The 26,083-nt window shown below is 40.1% G+C and overlaps 1 protein-coding gene across 7 annotated transcripts in view; it reads right to left on the bottom strand.

The window, feature by feature from the left end:
* The window catches only part of ZMYM2 (zinc finger MYM-type containing 2), a 189,407-nt gene that overhangs the window by 28,557 nt on the left and 134,767 nt on the right, over positions 1 to 26,083 (bottom strand). For all 7 annotated transcript variants that reach the window (XM_024216997.2, XM_024216980.2, XM_024217026.2 and 4 more), the window contains 7 exons: positions 14,976 to 15,148; positions 8,720 to 8,885; positions 7,303 to 7,337; positions 5,369 to 5,498; positions 5,093 to 5,208; positions 4,010 to 4,181; positions 2,283 to 2,390 (listed from right to left, as the gene is read on the bottom strand). In XM_024216997.2, the coding sequence (XP_024072765.1) occupies positions 2,283 to 2,390; positions 4,010 to 4,181; positions 5,093 to 5,208; positions 5,369 to 5,498; positions 7,303 to 7,337; positions 8,720 to 8,885; positions 14,976 to 15,148 (900 nt within the window). The remainder of the gene's footprint in view (positions 1 to 2,282; positions 2,391 to 4,009; positions 4,182 to 5,092; positions 5,209 to 5,368; positions 5,499 to 7,302; positions 7,338 to 8,719; positions 8,886 to 14,975; positions 15,149 to 26,083) is intronic.

Raw genomic sequence — 26,083 nt, 5'->3', positions numbered from 1 at the left:
AGACCGGGGGGTTGGATGTCACTGAAGCAATCAGGTCCAGTTCTGTCTGGAACCTGTCCTTCGGCAGATAAGCACTTGCGGAGGTCGCGTCAATGCGTGTGCCAATGAACTCCAGGGACCGTGTATAGGGTGCAAAGTTGATTTTTTAACATTCACACTCACCCCTAGGGAGAAGAGGAGTAGAAGGAGCTGGGATGTCAATTCTCGAGCTTCCCTTCTGGGCCGTGCCACTAGCAGCCAGTCATCCAGGTAGGGGAAGACAAGGACTCCCTGTCATCTGAGATGAGCCGCTACCACAGAGAAAACCTTCACATAGACTTATGGAGCAGTGGTAAGTGCAAATGGGAGAACCCTGTATTGGAAGTGCTGAGAGCCCACCATGAACCTCAGGAACTGTCTGTGGGTTGTATGGATGTCGACGTGGAAGTAGACATCTTGCATATCAAGAGTTGTAAACCACATGCCTTTTTCTAGAGAGGGAATGATGGCCGCAAGCTTGACCATGAAGAACATTGGCTTGCGAATAGAACGGTTGGGGCATTGGAGATACAGAATTGGTCTCCATCCCCCCTTCTTCTTGGGCACCAGGAAATAACTGGAACAGAACTCTGTGCCTTGAAAGGTTGTGGGCACTGGCTCTACTGCTCCTCTCTGCAAAAGAGAGTCCACCTTAGGGCAAGGATACTGTCGTGAGAGTGGTCCCTGAGACAGGACTGGGGCAGAGGATGTGGAGGAAGTAGCATCATACACTCAATCACATAGCCATGTTGAATGAAAACCAGGAACCACTTGTCCACTGTTATTGTGCTTCATGCTGGCAGAAAGAGTTTGAGACTGCCCCCAAATGGGGTGGTTGGCACGAGTGCTGGTGTGCAAAGTGGTTGACGGTTCTTTAGATGCACTCAGAAATATTGTTTAAAAGAAGACTGAGTATATTGCTCACAGGACTGTCCCCGTGGATGGGATCTTTGTACCTTTGGGCGCTTCTGTGGAGTCTCAAAGACTCGCTGGTGGTAGAACTGGGGAGCTCTGTAGCGTTGTGTAAATGGCAGGCAATAAAATTTTCATTTGGGCACTGGCGTATAAATGTCTAGTGATCACAGGGTGGCTCTAGAGTCTTTGAATGAGTGCAAGGAATCATCCATCTTCTGATGGAAGAGGTGTGATTCATCAAAAGGGAGGTCCTCAATTGTGCTCTGTACCTCCCTAAGGAAGCCCGAGGAGTGTAACCAGCATTCCCTCCTCATGACAATTCCAGTTGCCATTGTACACGAGAATGTCTGCAGAATCAACCGCAGCCTCAAGTATAATTCTAGCAACCCACTTGCACTCCTCCAAAACAGCTTGAAAGCGGGCACAATCTTGCTGCAGTAGCTTGTCAACAAAGTCCACTGTCTGGCCAATGCTGCATCCCAAAGTCCTTAATCATAAGAAATTACTACAAAAATCAGTAAAATCCTATGTACAAGAATAAAAACAGTTTTTCTGTAAAGTTTAGAAAGTACGTCACCAAGGATGAGAGAACAGCAAATGCTCCAACTAAAACCACGCAGCACTGAGAAGGAACTGAAGGCATGGTCCGTCCACCCTGCCCTTTATCGCCTCAGGCGAAATCCTGAGACAGTACAAGGGCACATGCGTGGACCAATGGATACTATTACTTTGAAAAGCTCTGGCTCTGGGCTCCTGGTGCATAACCCTTAGTGGAACACAATAGGGACCATCACTTGAAGATGACGACAGAGGTCTATAAATTCACAAGTAGTGTGGACGAAGTGAATAAGGAAGTATTAGTTATCCTCTTCACATAACACAACAACCCATGAAATTAATAGGCAGCAGGTTTAAAACAAACAAGGAAGTACTTTTTCACACAACGCACAATTAACGCGTGGAACTCATTGCAGGAGATGCTGTGAAGGCCAAAAGTATAACAACATGATCAAAAGAGATTTAGATAAGTTCATGGAGGATAGGTCCATCAATGGTTATTAGTCAAGATGGTCAGGGATGCAACCCCATGCTCCTCGTGTCCCTAAACTTCCAGCTGGCAAAAGCTGGGACTTAATGACAGGGGATGAATCACTCGAGATTATCCTGTTCTGCTCATTCCCTCTGAAACATCTGACAGTGGCTAGTGTCAGAGACAGGATACTGGGCTAGATGGACAAGTATGGGTGTTCTTATGTTATAACAGTATGTATCACAACCAAAAAGACTATGAAGCCAGACCATAAAGACTATTTCATTCAGAACATTTGTTGAAAGAATAGCAGAAATACCTCTTGGAAAATCAATTTCAATATCGAGATCTGGTTCATACGGAATATCAGGCAAGCTTGTCTGCATCTCTGTATCAGAGTTTAGCAAGTCTGTTTCAATTATTACACCTGTAATTAAATAAAATAAAATTATATTACCATTTAACAGTTAATTTTCATTTTGTGGCTCTGCCAAGACAGTGCAGACACTGAATTCCTCCTCACATACTCACTGCAGGATGATGTCAAATCACCAGCCCAGATTTTCCAGTTCTGGAGCGCTCTATTCTGCTTCTCCAGTATGACTCCTTCCCAGCTAGAAAGATATGTTAGCCTACTCTGCCCTGCTTAATTATGGAGAATCTCTTGTCGAAGTCCAGGTTTGTAAAACTCAGGACCTGTGTAATCTAGGCTGTCTCAACCAGCTACAGAAAGCAAATTAGCATAAAGTGGGAATATAATTTGTCTTTCTGCAGCTTTGCCTGCAACAGCACAGATCCTGGGCTTCTTTATAGCAGACCTTTTCAAAAACATTTGTCCATATCGTCTCTAGATAATTTGCAGAAACAGCTGAAGAAGTCTGGGAAAAAAGCTTCCGGAGACCTCTCAAAAGCTTTTTAGGTTACTGTTTGAAGGAGAGGTTTTTTCTGGTAAAATTTAGAAGCCACAAACATATCATGATACGTGGGCAGAAAAAAAAAAGTGTGCATGGCAGAAAAGTTTGCAGAAATTCCTCTCCTGGTGAAAGTCTTGAATCATCTCATCCTCGGAATCTGAGGATGCCTCAGAGATAGTTTCTCTCCCCCTTCAGGTGAGCTGGCAGGGGGGACGGGAAGAAGGTGGGAAAGCAGTTTCACTGTCACAGCCCCAGAAATTGCATCAACTGCTTCCTCGTTCTGCTTCAGGGAGAGACTCTGCTTTTGCAGGTTTTCATAGATTCTAAGGCCAGAAGAGACCATTTTGAACATCTAGTCTGACACCCTGTATAGCACAAGCTATAGAACTTCCCCAAAATAATTCCTAGAGTGTATGTTTTAGAAAAACATGCAATCTTGATTTAAAATCTTGATTTAAAAATTTAGAATCCACCACAAACCTTGGTAAAAACTGTTGCAATGGTTAATTACTGTCACCGTTAAAAATTTACCCCTTATAATGAGGCTTTAGGCACCCTGAGAGGCTGATTTTGTTCCTCGCAATTGCAAAAACTGTTTCAGCCACTGCCTTGCTCCACTGAGATAGTGAATTTTTCCCTCAGCTAATAAATAATGTAAGGTGTCTACAGGAAAGTGCTACTGCAAAAACAACAATTAATTTGTTCTTTCTTTAGCCTCCTTTGGTTGATAGATAAATGGTGGTTGGACCCAGCTGCAGCAGTCACTTTCCTGCATTTGTGGTTTTTTTAAATGAAGCAGCAGTCCAACTAGAGATGTAAAGGAAGGAGCCCTACAGAGTGAGAAAATCCTGGGTGACAATTTGTCATCCTCCTGGCTCTAGGAGCAAGTGAGGAGGAGGATTCCAGCATCTACATGGCTGCCAGCCAAGCCACAGAACAGATTTCTAAAAGTTACCTGCATCTCAAATACGATGAAATATTCTAGAAATTTGTTTAAACAGATAAAGTTTCCAATTAATTTTAGAATTCACAAATAATTTTGTATTTAATTACTGTAATATAAGAACACTATGGATACATACACACAGAAGTAAAAATACATGGATTCAAAGGCCAAAGCAACAAAACATACTGTTCAGATCCATAGTCTCTGTTTTTCCATCATCTTCAGGCATCATCTCAGCTATAGTCAGTAGCTCAGCCTCCAGAGGATTTGAAGGAACTTTACCCCTCAGCTCTTCTATTGCTGCAAGGATCTTCTCATTGCTATCCAGAGTGGTGGGCAGAAAAACTGGAACTGGCACCTAAGCAGATAGGAATGAATAACTCTTTAAAAATTTTGTTGTTAACAAATGATTACCAATGATGTAGAGTTAAATACAGAAGCTTTACATCTATCTTTTAAAAGACTCAATAGTCCAGGGCTTAGGAAACGGTGCCCTCATTAAGGTTTAGCAGAAAAGCCAACAGTTGATAAGACAGTTGAAAAACCATGAATACAGATGACCAGAGTGAAAAAAAGAGGGACAGAAATGCTATGAGAAGTACTGTAGTACAATTTAGTGGTGAGAATAAAGAACAGTGCCAGGAGACTCCTGACTCCTAATCCCAGGTCTGACTATCTACCTACTCTTTGTGGCCTTGGACAAGTCATTACCCTCTTTTGGTGGCCTCAATTTCCCCATCTGTAAAATGTGGAAAATTCTTTTTACTTTCCTAGTCAAAGAAGCGTTGTGAGGATTATCACTTGAGTAAATCACATAGAAGATGTAGAATGCTATGTAAATGGTAACCATTAAGAAGCTTAATTTGCTAGAAATTTTGAAATCCAAATCTTATCCTGGTTTCCACTGCAACCCTGTCATTCCCTCTTTGCTTCTACTCCCTCCTGCTAGTCTCCCTCTGCCATCCCTCACAATCTTTCACTTCCCCATCTTTGACCACCCAGCAGAGATGCACCAGTCAAAACTGTTGCTGGAGCAAAACAGCACTGTAAGAGCTTACGTATATGCAAGCAGGCAGGTTGCTTACTGAAGAATGGTGAGGAAGCTGAAGTGTCACTAGCAAAGTACTGTTCTACCTAAAAAAAAAGTGCTGCAGCACCACTCAAGCAACACAGTACTAATGACTGTAACATGCAAAATAATTAATAATACAAATTATTCTCTTAGCTAAAGTTGAATGCAATTCAGCTTAAAAATAAGGCATGACTTACTGGAACGGGAACCACTGTCGGAACAGGAACATTTTGACTATACATGTGCATAGGCACCGGAACATAAACAGGTACAGGAACAGGCACTGGGACATATTCTTTCTTCCAATCATCTTCTATAAAAATAAGCCAAATTATAGAAAGGCACTTAAAAGTCTCTTACAAGAATAGCTTGGAAAAGTTAAACTTTCTGTAGCATATTTCAAGCCAATATAATTCAAATACATTAAAGGTGAAATGAACGAACAGTTACTTCTACTAATATTCACTAGTTACCTGTCTGACAACATTTTGTCTGCATGTGAGGTTTACAGTATGTAGCTTTTGTCATTGTCAAAGGTTTGCAAAGAATTGCCTTGTTCTTCATCTCTTTGTTAAGTGTTGGAGAAGGGGGTGGCACTGAACCCTACAGACAAGCAAACAATTGCATCATTATTGATTTGTTACAGCTTTTGATTTCAGATACCAGTCAATATTTGTGTTCTAAACATATATAAGTCCTGGAAAAGAAAGCAAAACACAGCAGCACCGGTGACTGCTCTTTAGTTAAAAGTTGTTTTGTATTTCTAAATGAGCTTCTTCTGTCAGAAGCATAATACACCTGTATTTTATTTGCTCTGGGCTAATACTTTCAGAATTAACTTTTAAATTTTAGTTTAAACTACAACATTGACTTCACTGCTGTTACATTATGAAAGCATCAAGAAATTGACTTGTTGGTTTACAACTTTTAAAAGCTCTAGCTTTAAACTACTTTATTAAAAACAACACAATTGAAAGGCTCTAGGCTTAAAATTTGACCTTCTTTAGAGGTATAATAATCCATAATGAAAAGTCTTCAATTCTAATTTTTATTTTTAATTTCAGCATTCCACTGCTGTTTTTTTTATCTTAAAAATATGCAATATGGGCTCTAGAGCAGTAATCCAACTCTATTTCTAGAAATGCACTAAAAGTGATGATCAATAAATCAAGGTGGTTTTGCATGACAGAACACTACATAAGTTTCAATTGCTGTTAAAAATAAACCCACTGATGAACAGAGTTCTCTTCAAAACAGATTTTCACGTATACATGGCAGTGTGAATTAAAATCAGTAGAGGAAATACTTAAGACTTCCAAATGGATATTATAAAATAGTAAAATATTTAAAAAAATACTACAATAGTTGGCAATTTACTTCCTAACAAGTAAAGGTTAAGTAATGAGGGCTTTTAGCTGCTTTTTATTTTAAAACTGTGGACTGAATCAATGCGTCTAGAAGCAGTTTTCTATGTATGTGCTCAGAAATTTTAATCAAGATGGCTTATGGTTGACATCTCCAATTACTACAGAAATCCCTAAAAGTTTAATGCATACACATTTATACATAAACTAAATATAAATTAAGATAGAGATATATAATAAAGTAACATTTAGCTCTATACAAGCCTAAATATATTTTTCTATAACAGTAAGGAATCTGAAGGAGATAATCTATTCTAGTTGGAAAATAAGCATCCCGAAGATCTCAACAAGAGAGAGAAAAATAAATTAGTGTGAAATTAAAACAAGGTAATCTGGAAGAAGAGACCATTATTAAACCCCCTTTTTGTGACAATCTGATACAACCTAGTAAAATTCAAACTTGAGGTTACTCCATGCTCCATTTATGCTGTGCCTTGTTCTCCGCTACACAGGCATCAGTCCTGCAAAAAGTTACTCAGTTATTCCCACATAAAGTCTAAATGTAGTCAATGGGACTCTGTGTAGCAGTGACTGTACTTCTGATAATAACTATTTGCATAATCAGAGGGACTTTCTGCCTTTCCAAAATGGGTCATAACCTTAAAATGCTAATTAATCAGTGGGTTTTTTTCCTTCTGCATTTATTATATACACCTATTCATTAGGAACACAAAACATACAAAAACTATATTTTCTTGTGAATTATCTTTAAAGGGATACTCTCACGTAATTCAGCAAGAAAATACCCAGTAGTTTGTTTTAGTGGAAGTGATTTAAAAAGACATATGAATAAAATTTTGTTTTTATAACTTAAGCTAGCCAATTTAGTTTCACTGATCATGATGACAAAAAACAACAAAAACCCCAAAGTTGGATTAATGTTTTCTATTTTAATCATTTAAAAATGTTACTTATTTTGTTGGTGTTTCTTTAAAAGTTCAAAATGTCATTTTAATATATCTAATTATATTTTATATACTTACTGTCATTTTTGTTCGGGAAATTTGACAACCCTGATCTAAAATGTAAAGAGATTCAAAATTAACAGTGTTTATTTTATCAGTTTATATAAAAAGTACATAAAATAAATTTAACAACAACAAAAATTAAGACGGTTCCTTTATCACAGTATTACCAGACAAGCACAGCCAACTGCTTATGACAGTTGTGTTCAGTCCTAGGCCCAGGCTACACACAGAAATTACACCCTTTTAACTACACAGGTTTCTAAATCCACTGAGTTAAATCAGTGCAATACCCATGTGAGCTCAATCTCGATCTGGTTTAAGACTACCTTATTTCAATTTATCTTAAATTGAGCTTAATTAATAGTGACCACTCAGATTTAAAAGTGTACACACAAAGATGCTGCAGCAATCTGAATGAATTGATTTAAAAACTGATTTAACTAAACTGGTGTCATTCCTGTGTGCAGACAAGCCCCTAAGTATCACTATGATCTCCACATGCACATGAGCTTCCTGCTCTTTCTAAGGATCTAGCTGCCTCCTTGTATTAAAGCAAGAGAGCATTGTGCAATTCAAAAAGATGTTGCAAGTTGAGTTCCCACGTGAGAAAAACATGTTTTTAATGTTTTCACCTCTAATCCCTGGTATCCCCCCTTCTCCCCATGATCTAAGGATACTTGGAAAGGAAAAGACCCCAAAGTACAAGCAAAGACAAACTGGGAGTGAGGGAGGAAGAGAGGGTTCCCTGCCCCCTATCCACCATATTAAATGCAAAATTACACTGGAGCTGAAGAGAAGCTAATGTGAGTGTAAGTGTGTTCTACTATTCCCTCTCCTCTTGAGATTACTTGGTTTCTTTAACCAGTGTTTGGCCTCAGAGCTGACCTTCAAACTGTGACGCTTGTAGTACAAGTAAGTTTTCTATATGAACAAACGTACAGTAAAGGGCAATTATTTAGCATGATCCGCTGGGAATTAGTCTCTTTTTTCTTTAACATTAAACAGAAATTGTGTGTTTAATTCTACCCATGCAATGTACTGAATACCTGTCCACAGAATCAGAATAATTGACAAGTTACAGAACTTTTCACTCTCAAAACAGGCAATAAAACAAAAAGCTAACATTAAAAATCCAATACAAATGGCACAATAAGCAAATTTCTGACAGTAAAACAAATGTTTGGACAGTGTCTAGCACAATGGGGCTGGTGCCTCTAGGATTTATCGCAAGAAAAATATATAATCTCATCAATTTCTGATTTCTCATTTAACAGAAGTCTCTCCTTTGTAAATACAAGTTCATATTGCTTGTAGATGTCATCTGAGTGAAAAATATTGAGCCACAACTGAAATTTGTAAATAAAAAAAAAATGTCCTTTCAGAGTAATGAATGTATAGTTCTGCTGTTTATGATCTATGAAACATCACATACCATAATGCAAATTTTCAGGTCCTTTTTGTGTTGCCATATTAGGTTCATTTTGTTGACAGTAGAAACGCAGTAAGCAGTGCTGATCACAGAAATGTTTCATTTCTCCACGCCACTGTACTTTCTCTTTGAGAGTTCCTTGAGACTTACAACAGTCACACCTGGCAGCCTTAACAGAAAGGGAGATTTTGACATTTTTTAAAGAAAGAAACCTCAGAAAAAGAACTAAACATTTTACATTTTAAAAGGATACTTAATGATGAGGCTATTTATCATTGATTCTAGAGTACTTTTAAACAGTTAAGTTTCATTTTCAATTGAGACAGCTACTTTGCTAGTTCCACAACATTTGTGTTACCTTCTGATCTGTACGTATAGACACATTAGTCATTTGGTTTTCAACTATATAAAACTGAAAAAAGGATCAACAGGCGTCATTTGTTTACATGTTTTTAAGTCCATAAAACTAGCCCATCTCTGCATATTCAGCAAGATATCTATATGTCATGGAACCATTTTTAACAAAGTCCACTGAAACACTCTGCAAAACAAGAGAGAAGGACAGAGATTGAGACCTCCGTAAGGATTCTTTCCAATCCACAATGAAATAGTAATTAAGCAACAATATTGTTGTCCAATGTTTTGTATTTGAATTATATTGTGTGCTCCTTGGTGAAGGGACCTTGTGTCTTTATCTACTTTGGGCTATAGCAGTAGTAGTAAAATTGTTATAAATAATAAATATTAATATGATTGTTTAATTTAAGTTTCACCAGTTTTAGAGCAATACAAATATATATTTTGCAAATCTAACAGGAAGCTCAAGTTGCCATTTCAGTGTTTCTGGTCAGGAACCCAATGATTAGCACATAACTGAAGCTCCTAAATGGAATCTTGTAGGTCTCCACCCTTAGCTTTGCATTATATTATGTATACATCAGACAGCATGACAACTTTACTTGGGCACCTATGCCACCCAAAGATAGTGTGACTGATTCACTTCAATGAAAGCTTTATTAATTAGAAAGGAAACCTAAGTTATAATATGAATGTTGATGGTGCCAGTTGCAGTCCCTCAGCAAGCAAGCAAATCCTCATAACCACAATGCTCTCCACATCTGTTGACACCTGCGTGCCAAATGATACTAAAAACAGAGGAGGGAAAATACAAGGTTTAAGGGTACTTAAACCAGATAGATCTGTTGAATGAGATTAAATGGGTTTTCCAGTGTAAGTAGTACACAGTGCAACAGATATGATAATTGGTCAAGAGACATATAGCACTGAAGTTACATATGAGGAACTGATTGCTGAGGAATTGAAATTTGCACCATTAGTGTTCACAGGGTAATGAGAGAATGACACCAGGCCAATTAGTTAAAGCACAAAAGAGACTAAGTGGTGTGTGTTTATGTGTATAGTGTGTATGTGTATCAGGTACAGTATTTAGTCTCTTCTGCTTGAATTAGCGGCTTGGTGTCATTCTCTAGTGACCCTGTGAGAATTTCTGTGGAACATAAAATTTGAGCCAAGATTTTGAAATATTAAGGTGCTTGTCTATGGACTTAGGAATTGAATTTTAGGCATCTATTTTTGAAAATACTTGCATTAAAAGTGTTTCCAACCCTTCTAGATGTGACTCAATGCAAGCACTCTCTTTCAGAGTCAACAGAAAGATTGAAACATTAGTTCTGAGAGTTGCAAACTGCTCCATTTCTCTTCAACAGGTGTTAATTCATATGCCTCTTAATGCTACTATTACACTAACTTCTCAGCTGACCAGTTTAGTAGAAAGATCCATCTACTTTGGACTTGTAGATGGAGCTTGACGATAGCAGTACACCTTTCTTTCCCCCCATCTGATTCCTCATTGCAAATATAAGGAACCAGATCTTGCAAAATACAGTGGAAGCGTTCTTTCTGCTGATAATTTATTTCTCCCTCCTTGCTCTTCTCCCCCCTCAGTGAAATCTTTGACATATGGACCATTCTACCCTCTAGGACTGCCCCATAATTACTTTATGCAGAGACATTTGTTTCTGCTTCTACCTATCGAGCTATACTGTCTCTGGCAGGAGCTCCAACTTCGTCCCAAGATGCCTTTCTCCATAGTGTTCCTCAAGGTTCAATTTTCATCTCCACGATTTTCTACCTTCTTTTATCTTTACACCTCAGCTATCTCTTTCACACTAGTTACTCAATCCCACATAGCCTTCTACACTTTTAATAACTCCTCCCTATAAACACCCTTTCCCTGAACCAAATACATTTGCACCGTTGTCTCAAACAATTCTGTTTCCTCTCTCTCCCGTTTCCCTTCCTTCCATCTATCTCTATCTAGAACATTAGCATCTTTGACCGGGAATTCCCACAACTATTTGCATATCTGCCTATCATCACTTTCTCAATATTGTCCGTCTATGCCTCAGCCTTGGCTCCACCTCTGCTGAAATCTTTATCCATTCTTGACTCCCTTCTTGCCTTGATTGTCATAGCTCCCTCCCCAAGTTCCAATTCTCTAACTCCAGCATGTACAAAACATAGTTGTCTGCTTTCTCACGTGTACAAAGTGTAAATGCATTATTATCCCCAGTCTCAAACTATACTTGTCCTCACTGGGCTTGAGAACAGTTTTCAGTTTCTCTTTTAAAAAACAAATGTGCTTCATGAACTTGTTCCAAACTGCTTTGGGTCCTTCAGTCTCTTTGCCGCCCCTCGTTCATGCTACATTCACTTCCTCTCTCTGACATCTTGCCTTCTGGAATAGTTTACCTATGTCTTTGCCCCTGCAACTCTCAAACTCCTTTCAAGTCTCAGTTCAACGTGTATCTTTTCTCCCTTAGCTATGCTTAAATTTTCAACCTATTTTTCTACCTACTTTTATTTAACACTGTAAACTGTATTCAACTCTAAAGCATTTTATAATACTGCTTGTATGAAAGACCACACACACAAAGAAGTTGTGATGTATAGTATACTTAGTCAACATTTGAAATAATTCCTCTCAATACTTTCACTGTTATCACTATACATGATTAGCCCAATCATTAACCCATGGTAAATTTGAGTCACCCTCTAAATATGGGCACAAGCTATATTAAAAGAAAAACCATTTTTATTTCTAACTTAGGGCTTGTCTACACTGGCACTTTACAGCGCTGCAACTTTCTCGCTCAGGGGTGTGAAAAAACACCCCAATGAGCGCAGCAAGTTTCAGTGCTGTAAAGCGCCTGTGTAGACAGTGCGCCAACGCTGGAAGCCGCGCTCCCAGCACTTGTAGCTACACCCTTTGTGGAGGTGATTTTTTTTAGAGCGCTGGGAGAGCTCTCTCCTAGTGCTCTGCTGCGACTACACAGGCCACGTTGCCAGTGTAGACTAGCCCTCAGAATTGAGGAAAACCCTTTAAGTTATCATCCTTAGTTTTTTCAGCCAGTGCTCTTTTACAGTAAAATCAAATTACTTTATTGGAACTGTGGCCAAGTATCACAAATCAACTAAGTAAGATTACCTTTTATATTTCTCATCTACACAGCTACTCTTTTGAATTATATCCAAACCACTGCTTTTGTATCAATAGATGTAATTACACTGATATATTAGCATAAAGGGATTCAATAATTTAGGGAGTTGGCCTCAGGATACAAAATCCTTCACTTTCAGATTACACTTTTCTGACTAGATAAGTATCCATATTGCAAGAGCTATCACTACATTTGGCACTGACAAGCTTGTAGGTCTCAGCAAAGAATGACGAGGACTGAGCTACTCTTACCCTTCAAACCTCCAGATCTGGGTTGACTCGTGATAGAGTTGGACAGGGTGGGGACCTTGACATACAGCTGCCTTTGCCATACTTGCTATCTGAAGAGAGGATTTTATCCTCCAGGGTTGCTATTCTGAGGTCTCTCGTGAGCATTAATTTCATGTAAAAATTAAGAGGCCCCTAACCTGCTAATTATAATACACATGAGAAATTTTTCCAGTTTAAAAAAGTAGACAACAAAGAAAATGGAAATAAACTCTTGTTTAATGAACATAATGCTGGTATTAAACATTATTAGGTCATTACTACTTATTTTACTAACTAAATATATTTAAATTTCTTGAAACTCCAGTATAACATTGGACATTGCGTAAGTGAGACTAACAACTCAAGCATAAATAACTGTTCTTTTAACCTTTTTAAAGACAAAACAGCAAATGAAGTACAAATCGGGGGGGGGGGGGGGGGGGGGGGGAGAACAGAAGGGGTCAACATCTGTCCATTCTTTCTTCCTACATTTTAAAATTATCTTTAAAATTATCCTTTAGTTAGGAAAGGATATTAACTAACAGTTAAAATTTATATAATGTAACTGTAGAATGCAAAAAAACCCAAAAAAGATACATGCAGTGGCCTTTTTTTTAAATTAAAATTTTAATTAAAAAAAAGACATCTGGCAAGTGTAGGCAGAGAGAGACTTTCAGCAAGATGCACGAATTTCCAAAACCCTGTGAATGTATGCATGTCTTCCCCACTGAAAAAAACCAAACTTTATAACCGTAACTGAATTAGGAAAAGGCATTAAGTAGCATCAAAAAAACAATGCAACTGCAACAATTAACAATTCAACAGTGTTACATAACACTAATTTTCAATCAGAAGTGTAAGATCCCAAAATATAAAAATATCTGACAAAATTTAAGACCAACAATACTATCAAAAGCATCTAATTACCAATAAGGCTGCTTAAATTACATTGCCTTTCCCACACCACGGAACCAAGGCAAAGGCACTATAATGAAAATTTCAGTTCCTTGTATCACAGTAAGTACAGCAATTCTTTTAAGCAGACTTATTGGCCCATCTAAGGCATATCCTTATCACACAGATAGAAGTGCATCTGAAATAATAGTTTAAGTAATTCCCAAACCCAAATCAGAATCCCATCTCCATGGAAGTTTGGATATTTTAAGCCAGTCAGGTGAATGCCCAACCAAGAGATTGGTTCAAGTATAGCAGGGCTGCAATAGATTTTCATATCAGTAGGCACTTCTTATATATGGGATAAATTTGAATTCCTTACACTCAGTTTAAAATCTTATTCATCCAATTAATATAATGTATTAAATAATGTCTTTAGTAACTTTTTTTAAACCTGCAGCCAGTTTTTAGCCTCAATCTTTTACAGGGGACAGCACAGGAAAAAACATCAACACAGTAGTCTGCAGTGGTATTCTTTCAAGGATTCCTAACTGTACCCTACATACATTATTCTAAATAAAGACTGTACAATATTTGGCTGTAAAACCTCTGGAAACTGCCATTCAAAAATATCAAATATCTCTTCAGATTTGGTTCTATTTGGAAGGCTTATCATCTTGGATAACTGGACTGTACCCGGACCTCTAATATTTCATGTTTTTTATTGCCTTACTTCCAGGCTGTGTAGACAATTTTGGAAAGGTGATGAATTTTGTAATCCTTTGTTTTTTGCATTGCATCCACAAGTGTAGCTCTTGTTTTGGTATAACAAAGTAGTTTTCCAGGCTGTTCACACCAGAGATCAAATATTTTATCCATGGTACCAATGGCAAGTTAAAACCAGTCTAATTTCACTTTAACTTCTTTCCCAAAAGCTCTTAAGGTATAATCTTGGCTGGTTGTGCATGACAAAGTAGTTAAACGTCCAGGGAATTAAAAAAAGAAGTCATCACATTTGCTTTACACTTTTATAAGAAATCCATTTGGTCTCATTTTTCCATTTTGGCATCCTTTGCACTGGGAAATACTGAGCAATTAAAGCCTCTGAAGTTCACAAACAGGGGAAGAAGGGGACAAGCAAAAACAAGAACAAAGAGAAAGAACTCCGTTAACCTAATTTATCATCAGTCTGTTTGAGGTACCAGTCAGCTACCATTAATGGTTTTTTTACCAACATTTTGAATATAAATTAAAATAATTTTTGATTGGCAAAAGTATTTCTATCAATTGTGGATGAAGCAGCTTTTTTTGCAACTGTAAAGTAACAAACATATTGCAGTTCTTTATTAGTTTTTTTAGTAAACCACTTGGCAAGGGAAACTTGGGTTACAGACAGGTAGAAATGCTGCTCTAAGTTATGAGAAAACTGAAATGATGGAAAGAACATTTGATTATTGTGTTGCAAATGCTGTGCTGAAGTAAGCCATATTTCCTAGACAGTCCTTGAACATATCCTCAAGTGCATTTTGTCTTTTTACACTTTGGAGCTCTTGGCAAAAATTCTAAGTTACTTGCCTTGAAGTACCAGTCTTGAAATTTTTTACAGCACTCTTCACTGCAGAAATCTCTTATTACACCATCAAGTTCCTTAGTAGCTCCCTTTTTACAGAGTTGTGAGCAGTAATTACAAGTAACACATCTCAATCCTAACCGTCTTGCAAAATCTTGTTTATATAGCAGCTTGCATCCTGGAAAAAAGTTTTAAAAGTTAAAACAATGCTTAGGAACAGAGTCATTTTTATAGATTTTTTTTTTTCCAGAATCAGTTAAAGTTACAAGATATATTAAAACTGAAACAGCAGTAATTGCAAAAAAGTTGGTGCTTCAGACAAATTCAGGTTACCCTGTACACTATTATCTAAACTATCAAACTTACCTGAATATATCCCCTGCACAACTTTAAGGTTACATATAATTCTTTGTATTCTTATCTCACAATATGTAACGCTGTGGCTGCTTATCAGCATTTAAAAACTCAAATATCACAAGTAGCCATGGAGTTGTATTTAGTTTTTGCCTTTTACATAAGCCCCCACAAAAATCCTTGGCTATGGGTATGTCTAAACCATGATAAAAGACTCACAAGCAGGGCCACGGCAGGCCCAAGTCAGACAGCTCAGGCTCATGGGGCTTGGACTGTGTGGCTATAAAATTGCAGTGTAGATGTTGAAGGCTCAGGCTGGAGCCCAGGCTCTGATACCCAGTGACGGGACAGGATCTCAGAGTCCAAGTTCCAACCCAAGTCTGAATGCCTACATTGCAATTTTATAGTTCTGCGGCCCAAGCCCCGCAAGCCAGAGTCAGCTGACCCAGGCTCTGAGACTCAGTGCTGCAGGTTTACCACCACAGTGTAGACATACCATTAGAGTTACTATTGCTCAGGTGTATTTCCTTAGAATGCAAACAATAAAAAGAAAAGCATAGACTAAAACAATATTCACACTTTATACAATATAGTGATCTTCAAGCATCAGCTCGCTATCATCACTACACTCACTCACGTTAACACTCCAATAATCTATGTAACCCGTTCATTTTCAGTCTAACAGTACTGTCACTCAACACACAGAACCAAGAACTGAAAATCACATTGCAATACATAATCTGAACTCAAAGCTGGCAACTGGTTATTTTGTCATATAATTATCAGTATACACATGAAACTGTATGAATATATGAATTAACAACAAAATTTTATATGGTTTTGTTTATTATGTTATAGTACTTTAGATTTTTTTTGAATAATGTAGCCACAGCTCCAAGTACTCTAACAGCATGCTGGACCTGGATTCTTCAGTCATCTGGTGCAACAGACTAGAAAATTCTGTCTTCATTTCAATTAAAAGGAGGCTTTTAATGCTTTAAATATGAAAAAGACTAAGACAACAGCCATTATGTTGTTTATTTTTATATTAAATTCTACCTTTTATGCTGTCCCCACATTTTCAGTTTTCAATATGCCACAGATTTCTGTCCTGACAAGGAATAAATGCATCATAAAAGTGGTCATGGGAAGCTGGAGGTTTTGGCAGCTGAGTAGGGGACATTTGGGCTTTTGACACCTGGGGAAGCAAAGGTGGCAGTTTGGGATTGCTGTATAAATGCATTAGCTGCATGTAACTGCCAGAATGATCAACACTAAAATAGTTAACGTTAACAATGAAATGGTCATCTTCACACACTCCAAAGTTAACAATCCATTGGGATGATTAAAAATTCACATCTATCACACTGTTCAAGCGATTTGTAGACACAGGAAAACAACATTGCATTGTTCTACAGCCAGTTCAAATTTTTCAGGTTATTTCTCAATACCACAAGGGCACTGTTCTGTGGCAAAAATTAACCAAGAGATGGAGTCAATGGCTGCGGAATACATTTTTTACTGAGTTTTTTCATCAGTTGATCTCAAGAGCTTTACGAGGAGGTCAGTATCATTAACCTCATTTTACTTAAAGGGGAAAATGTGGCACAAAGGCAAAGTGATTTGCCCACGATCACACAACAGGCCAGTGGCAGCACTGGAATTAGAACACAACTATCCTGAGACCTTTAGGCCATACTTCCTCATAGTGCCTCGTAGTAAACAGCGGAACTCTGTGCTTATAGTAAGTCAAGAAATTTTGAATATGTAATAAAATGTGTTTTCTCTCTGGTGCGTAATGTGGAAATGCTATTATAACTTAATTATTAAACAATATTACATTGGATGACTGAGTTAAGGTTGTGCATTGTGGTGTGACTTGGTGACATTGGATCACATGGTTCTCTCTTAGAGCCCTGATTTTGAAGTCATTAAGAGGTAAATAGGGGCCCCACAATTCCATTTTTATAGTCAGTTTACAGAGTACAACCACATTTTACGGCACTTCCACCAATTTTGATACATTACCATTTATCATTATCTTTTATTTAATGAGACATTAAAGGTATTTCTACACTGCAATAAAAGACTCATGGTTGGCCCAGGTCAGCTGACTCGGGCTCAGGCTGAGGGGCTATTAAACTGCAGTGTAGACATTTGGGCTCAGGCTGGAGCCTGGACTCTGAGAACCTGCAACAGAGGACTGTGCTGGAGCCTGAACTCCAGCCCAAGCCCAGATGTCTACAGTGCAATTTTATAGCCCTGGAATCTGAGCCCTGTGAGCCCAAGTCAGCTGACCCGGGCCAGCTGCATCTGTGTTGTGGGTCTTTTAGACTATATTCATACTGTGATAAGACACTCAAATCCACAATGTTTCTACCCAAGATAAACTGATTTATTTTTGAGATATTATGATTTCATTAAACAGTATTGTTAGAGGGCTTTCCCCTTCACCCTCCCACTTCCCTGGTTCTTGTCACGCAGATAGCAAACAGCAAAATATCAGAAGTCTGAAGTACAGACAATGCGATGTTAGTTTCCAAGCAAGCATATTCTGAAGCCCTTCACACCAGCCGGGCTTATCTCTATAGGCCGATAGAGTCTGTTCCCCAGTGCACCATTCCCAGCTCTGCAGAGCATTTACCCCATGTGCCCCTTCCCAGCTCTGACGCCGCAGAGCCTTGCCTGTGTCCCTTTTCCCCATTTCCCCCCCTTAGCAAACACGATTCCAATTTCCGTTCCCTCCACTTCCTGTTTGACCCCAGTTAATATGGTAATATTCTCAGTTATACTTCAAAACCAATTTTACTGAAATTTAACTAACCAATCCTAACATATTGTAACATAATTCTCTAACCAATTATATACCAAAACCCTAATTAAGTTACACCTAGCAAAATTAATTAAACAGCAGACAGAAACAACCAGATAGATTAACAATAGAAAAGTAGGGGCCATAAAGATAAAACAATACAGAAATGAGGGTTTCACAACCACAACCACTGGTAAGTGATTTCTGCCCGACAGGATGCTATCAAACTAAGTTTTCTTTAACCATCTTAAGATTTGTTTCTTTATCTGGTGGTGATGGGCACTTAACAGCCCAGTACCACCTTCTTTCAGTGTGACTGGTTTGGAATGCGAGGATGTGACCATACGCTTCCCAGCTTATGGCTGCCCCTGCTGCTTAGCCAAAGGCCTTAGCCTAAGAAGAAGGCCTCAGACTATCCTAGTGAGAGAAGGCCCATACACAGGTGGACGTGTGATTTTGATTCTTTGTTTTATTCCTCTATAACTAGCTAAGTGATAAAAATACACGTAAGTTCTTAAAGTATAGGCCTTTACAGGCAGGCCTGAATATCTATATCACTGGGATCGTGGCTCCCACTGGCCGCGGTTCGCCGCTCCAGGCCAATGGGCGGGGGGGGGGAAGAGGTGGGAAGCGGCGGCCAGCACATCCCTCGGCCCACGCCGCTTCTCGCCGCCCCCATTGGCCTGGAGCAGCGAACCGCAGCCAGTGGGAGCTGCAATCAGCCGAACCTGAGGATGCTGCAGGGTGCTTATCCTGGCGAGCCGTGTGCCAAAGATGGCCGATCGCTGATCTATATTCTAACAAGTATCAAATGCTTCACTAAACTCCAAATATGCTGTATATTCACTGAATGCCAAATACAGTACAGATACATAATCACTTTTTTATTTATTCTAACTAAAAGGCAATCAAGTTAATCTGAGATGGATTATAGAAAATCTTGGGAGTTTAAGGACACAGGCAAACACAATAGAAAGATTTAGTTTCTATCAGCACATGTAATATGCTGTTGGCATAATTTTTAGAAGTGCTGAGCACAAATAAATCTCACTGAAGTCAACGGGAACTGCAGGTGCTCAGCACCTTGGAAAAAAATTAAATAATCACGGAATTCTAATACCCGGCAAAAATGTGAAACAGACAGCTTGCTTAGAACACAGTTACGCAATGAAGAATTTAGAACACTGCTTGCAAATAAATTAGACATGATCTTGAAGTGATGCTGTCGCCAAAAATACTATATACAAGGGGTATCACTAAAAATATTGGAGATAGTAATTGCCTTCTATGCAGACTTATTAAAGCTATGTTTGTGTTAAAAGGATTAGAGAGCAGAACCTATAGAAGAGATTATGGAAATATGATATGATTTAGAGACAATTAAACAATAATTACAAATACTTGAGTTACTAAATACATAATTCCTCTTCCTTAAAAATGGGATACGTCACTTTTAAGTAGTTTGATTTAGAAAATATACTCTTCAATAGAAATAAATCCAATGCATTATCCCTGAAGATGTCAGTGTGTATATTCATAATTTACTAATCAACTGTTCAGTCATGGAAAGTTTCTTACCTGATTATTTCTTTTCTGCTAGCAGTCTCTCCTACAAATCTGTGACATGTGGGGCTGTTCCCCTCCCCCCTGCAATTCCAGAAGCGGTTCAGCATTGCAGCATGGACTGTGCTGGCCATATACCCCCTTCTCCAGCTTTCTACCAGATGAGTAATTCCAAAGCTGCGTAGAAACCATCATAATATGATTGATAACAATATCATCAATGCCAGCTAGGACCTATGCACAGCAGGCTAATTGGCCCACAAACCGTACACAAATAAATATTGTCCCTTGACTACTGAAGTCACACCGAGGAGAGTAGAAATGTAGGAGATGCTGCTAGCAGAAAGGAATTTACCAGATAAGAAATTTTCCATTCTGCACCTCAACATCTCCCACAATTATGAGACACACGGGAAGAAGCAAGCAGTGAACATTAAGTAAGACGGGATAAAGAAACAGACTGAAGTAGACAAATCTCCCCTTGAAAGTAAATGCCTTCAGTCTATCACTATGAGGCTAATTCTTTAATCATTCTCATGACTCTTCTCTGAACTCTCTCTGATTTATCAGGATCCTTCACGAACTACGGACACAGGAATTGGACACAGTATTCCAGTATCAGTCACACCAGTGCCAAATACAGAGGCAAAACAACCTCTCTACTCCTACTCCCCTGTTCACGCACAGCCTTTTTCGCCACAGCATTGCACTGGGAGATCATGTTCAGCTGATTATCCACCAAGTCTTTCAGAGTCACTGCTTCCCAGGATAGAGTCCCCCATTATGCAAGTATGGCCTACATTCTTTATTCCTAGATGTTCCTACACTTTTTCTGCCCACAATGTAGCTAGCGATCTTGTAATGTGGGCTCCGATTCCTTCAGGGATAGGTTCACCCAACAATTTATATGCCTCCACAAAACATAACAATCCATCTGGATGCTGGAAGTCTTTGGCACTTCAGGGGACAGGACATAAACAAGGAACCTGATCATCTTGTCCATTAGTGTGCTTGAGGCAGCTCATGTACCTCCAGATTATGCTACAGCTTTTCAGTAGGATGCTGTGGCTTTGGACACATTGGTGGGAAGATTACTTCCCAGGAAACATGAAAAGACAAATCACTTTTGATACGAAAAATTCTGGGTTAGTTTGCACCACCTTGTCATCATAGAACACGCCCTGTGGTTCCTGCATGGATAGAGCAGCTAATACCAAGACTTCTCTGAAAACAGGATACTGACCAAGCAGCATGTTTTGAGTTAAAAATGGTGCAACTTAACCATTCAAAGGGGTGGGTAGTTAGGGCTTTGAGCAAAAGTGACTTAGGAAAGACTAGTCTGACCACAGGTCTAGCAAGCCAGTCTGAACTGAGAAATCTTGAGTGATTGTGACCCCTTGGGTGGTGGTTGAGGTTGTGCAGTGGTTGTAGGAGCACAGGAAGCCGTATATGTGGGGCTTTGAATCCTTTGCGTCTTACGTAGGAGTTCATATAACCACTGATGATAGAATGCTTAAGGAGGTGGTCTGGGTCTATAGGGTTGCTTATGATGTTTCCTCTTCAGGGCAGAGGTATTAATCCCTAAGGAACGTAAGGTTTTGGAGTCTTTTAGAGTATGCAATCAGTCTTTGCATTAAAAAGGTTAGACTCAAACGGAAGGTCCTAGATGGAACTCTGGACCTCTCAGGGGAATCCCAAAGATTGTGACCATGACATACCCCTCATGACTATAGCTACTGCAATGGCTCTAGAGGCAATATCAGATGTGTCAACCGCCACTTGAAGTGATGTCTGGCCACTTGCAAACCTTTTTCAATGAAGGCTTGGGACTGGCCCGGTCTTCCTGCCAAAGTTTGTCTTTAAACTCTGTAAATTTGGTATAATTAAAATAAATCATATTTTGCTAACAATGCTGGATTGTTAGCAACTCTGAATTGGAAACTAGCCGATGAGAATACTTTCCTATCCAAAAGTCTGGGGCATTTAGCAACTTATCAATTAGTGTAGTCTTGGAGTATTGTGCCCTGGATCTTTCTGTAGCCACTTTCACTACTAAGGAGTTGGGCGCCAGATAGGTGAATAAGAATTCAGCCCCTTTAGCTAGTATGAAATACCTTATGTCAGCTCTTTTTCATGTAGAGATACAAGAGCCATGGTTGTGCCACACCAATCTGGTAGGTTCCAGGTTGGCTTGATCAACTAGAAGGGCCACCCTCAAAGAGCCAGATGGCTGGAGGATGTCCAATAGGCCTATTATGCGTCTTTGACCTCTTCAAGAGGTACGTGAAGCCACCCTCTGCAACAATGGGTACAGTTTGTGGTCGACGGGTGAACAGGATTATGAAGGAGCAATTGCCTTATCTGGAGAGGACAACAATATGCCATGCCAGTCAGAACTGGCTCCATCTCTTCCTTCTCTGCAAATTCTGATAGAACTGGCTGGTATTGGCTAGGAGAGGAGGATCAATGCGATTCCCTCATGGATCCCAGATGTCTACTGTATAGATCAGTGATTCTCAACCTATTTACCATTGTGGGCCAAATATGCAGCTCTCTCTGTGTTATGTGGGTTGCAGCCACACAACATATATATATATATATATACACACACACACACACACACACACACACTACCTATATGACCCTGAGGATGTCACATGGGCCGCAGCTGTGTGCTGATTGGGCCACCGGTTGAGAACCAGTGGTATAGATCCTAAAGACCCCAGTAAAACCAGCAGGGATTGATTGAAGGAGGACCTCAAGACATTACCCATCAACAATCCCCTGCATAACCACATTCGGAAGGAGATGGGTAGGGTCCACTACCCTCCTGGGTCTCCGAACACGTTTGTTTCCTTTGGGGAGGGAAGTCTCAGCTGGAGCATCAGATTCATTTGGTGAGATGACAGGCTCCTGGTTCTACAAGTGGCACTGACAGAACAACTAGCAGGACGATGTTAATTACGGCTGTGGTAGGGGATGATATTCTTCCCCTCAAGGTGGTTTCTACAAGCGTAGGGATATTGCTAAAAAGAACCAGACCTGATAGCAGGGGAAACTGGGTAGGACAAAACAATGGTACCCTCCAGCAAGGAGGTGATTTTGGACCTCCCTGTAGTCTGGGGTGCTCCTTCAGATGACTTGGTAGATCCAAGTAATCTGATGGTCTGGTGTTCAGAGGTTTCCGCACAGACTGCTGTGGAGCCGTCAGATAGGATCTGAGCATTGAAGTCACAGATGGAACTGTTGGGTACCAACTCCTTAAGTTCCTAGGGTGAAGCCAGCACCAGTATCATCGGATTCTTCTTTTTTCATAGAATCATAGAATATCAGGGTTGGAAGGGATCTCAGGAGGTCATCTAGTCCAACCACCTGCTCAAAGCAGGACCAGTCCCCAACTAAATCATCCCAGCCAAGGCTTTGTCATGCCTGACCTTAAAAACCTCTAAGGAAGGAGATTCCACCACCTCCCTAGGTAACCCATTCCAGTTCTTCACCACCCTCCTAGTGAAAAAGTTTTTCCTAATATCCAACCTAAACCTTCCCCACTGCCTTTCCTTCTTGAACAGAAGGTTTATGTAGGCTTAATTCTTTGCAACCCACATGTGAGGGCTCACCAAACTTTGACCGAGACAGGGAGAGATCCTTTCTCTTAGAAAGAGATTTGGACAGAGATCTGTTCTCATGCCTACGTTCACATACCCTACTCTCATGAGATGGTTTCTTAGGCTTAAGAGTTTTTACCCCAACTCTGGAGCTTGTGCTCAGAGGGACACTGCTCACTGTCTTAGGTAGTTCTAACAAGGAGGTCTCCCCAGCCTGAATCCAAATGAGATTTCATAGCCTGCTCCATGAAATGCTTCTGCAGATGGAGCTCTCGTCCCTCAGAAGTTCAGGGAGGGAAGGAGCAGCAGATACTGCAGGTGGTAGCTATATAATCCTCCCCAAGGCAGTAAAGGCAGCTCTAGTGTTTGTCACTGTCAGAAAAGCAACAGGGGCAGAAGACAGTTCTTGAACCTTCGAAGTCTTAGCATAGTCTCTCTTCAGAGTGAGACCTCGCCACACACACACACACACACACACACACACACACACACCCCGCAACCTTGGGCGGTGGGGGGGGGGGGGGGGAAGAGAGAAAATAACTAAACTAACTATGCTAACTATAAAAACACAGAAAAACTATTACCTTTGCTTCCTTACGACTTATCTTTTGAATCGCCTTCCTACAAGGTGAAGTGGTGGGAATGCATAAAGCAAGCCCTTCAGCCACCTGAGTGGAAATACATCTGTCGCCAGCGACCTGAATCTGCTTCCCTGGTAAAATAACGTGGCGGCTTTCTGGTCATGTAAGTGGCAAACACATCATCTGCCAGGGAGGCTGAATTTCTGTGAAATCTGGTTGAAGACTTCCTGATTCAGACACTATTCTGAGTTATTGACTGAGTGTCTCCTGATGCAGTCGGCCTTACGGTTGAGTTCTCCCGTTGTCTGTATTGCTCTTATGAAAAGCCATATTCCCCTCTGCCCATTCCACTAATTGCCATCACTTTCAAGTACAGGACTGTGCTTCAAATTCCCTCTTGGCTGCTGAGGTACACCACCACCACTGGGATGTTGTGTGACTGGACGAGGATTTGAGTACCCTGTAGATGGTTTGGGAATTTTTGAAGGGCTAGCTTCACTGCTCTGAGCTCCAAGAAGTTGATGCTCTTGTTCCTGTCTAAGGAGCTCCATATGCTTTGCGCTGTTCTGTGTTCCTATCCCAGTAGGCTGACCTCTATTGTGAGTATTGGGAACTCTGCAGGGCAGACTGGAAAGCCCCTCTGGACGTTCCCTGGATTTGTCCGCCATCTGAGGGAAGGGACTGGCACCTGATCTTGAATGCCTTATGGGTGAGTGGTCCCCGCCTTCAGCAGAAGTTGCAAGCCACCAAATGTGGAATTTTGCCCAAGGTGTAATACCAATAAATGAAACCAGTAGGCCTGTGAGCTGGAGACACTGGGATATGGACAGTCTTCGATTCCTTGTGAGCCTGGATGTCAATTTCTGTAATTTCTCAAATGTGTCCAGTGAGGGATAGGCTTTGGCTACTGATGGATCCACATCCACTCCCATAAAAGCTTTCTTTGTGGAAAGGATCAGGGACCTTTTCCTGTTCATCACAAACATATGTGTTGTGAGCTGCTTGTTTGGTCAAGGGCTGGATCGGTCCGTGTCCAGCAACTGATATAGATGAGTACTGTGAGACCTGAGTTTGGCTATGATCACTACTAGCATCTTGGTAAAGATTCCAGAAGCCAATGAAAGGCCAAATGACAGTGAGTTGTACCAGTAGTGAGCCATGTTGTAACCAGATCTCAATATGTAACAGTCATAAGGGCATGTGGAGATAAGCATCTGCTACATCCACTGAGGCAAGGAAATCCCCTTGGGATAGAGATGTTACCGTCCATGCTAGAATTTCTATCCAAAATCTCATTTTCTTCATTCTGAGCCATTTCAGACCCAGAACAGCTCTGGCCTCCTCTGTATGCGTCTAAATGATGAATATGAAGTATAGAACTAATAACCTTTTCTCTGAGGGAACCAGTTCTACTGCTCCTATATCCAGAAGGTGAGAGACCGCGTTCAGCACTAACTCATGTTTCGTACGGTTGCTACAGATGGATAACTGGATAAAGTGAGAGTAGAGGGGACCTTAGTTTGAGAGAATTTACCAAAATTCACTCCTACTTTCACATACTTGTCCATTGTAAAGAGGGAACATTCTTTTGAGAAGTGGGATATTATGCCTCCTAGACTCAGACTAGGCCAGAGGCATAGTTTTTCATAATTACAATAAGATTTGAGAAGTGTGAAGTCTGGCTACCCCGTCTGCTTTTGCTGCGTTTTCCGTGGTTCCGGGGTTCTCCTCGGATATACCTACCATCCTTCCTCTGGTAATTCTGAAATGAGGATTTACAAAAGGAGTCTCTCTGCCTACTGCTGGACTTGTAGCCCCCCTTCTTTTGGTAATGTGTGCAGAAGGGAGGGACTGTTTCAGTTTGGAAGTACTGTATGCCATTATCTTATCCAGTTTCTCTCCAGGTAGGAGACAGAGCCTGTGAACTTGGAAAAGCACAGGACATGTTTACAATGGGGTGTAGCCATATGTGGTGCACTTGGATGTTGAACTAGATGCCATAGCACTGGCTGAGAACCTCAGTGTGTCCATTAAGGCGTCTATGGCAAAAGTTGTTGCTAAGGTTATTTTTAAGGGTTGACGTGAAGCTAGGATGGTCCCTGTCATTCAGGGCCTTTAGGTCATCCAATCAGAACACTGTAGCTCTTGCAAAGCATGTAGTGGCCAAGGACGCTCTGACAGTGGCTGAGAAAGCCTCA

This window comes from Terrapene carolina, unplaced genomic scaffold (genome assembly GCF_002925995.2).
Source record: "Terrapene carolina triunguis isolate 2854851 unplaced genomic scaffold, T_m_triunguis-2.0 Scaffold138, whole genome shotgun sequence".
NCBI classification, from domain to species: domain Eukaryota; kingdom Metazoa; phylum Chordata; order Testudines; family Emydidae; genus Terrapene; species Terrapene triunguis.
The sequence above is the reverse complement of the archived record's forward strand: the minus strand, read 5'-3'. Positions and strand labels throughout refer to the sequence as shown.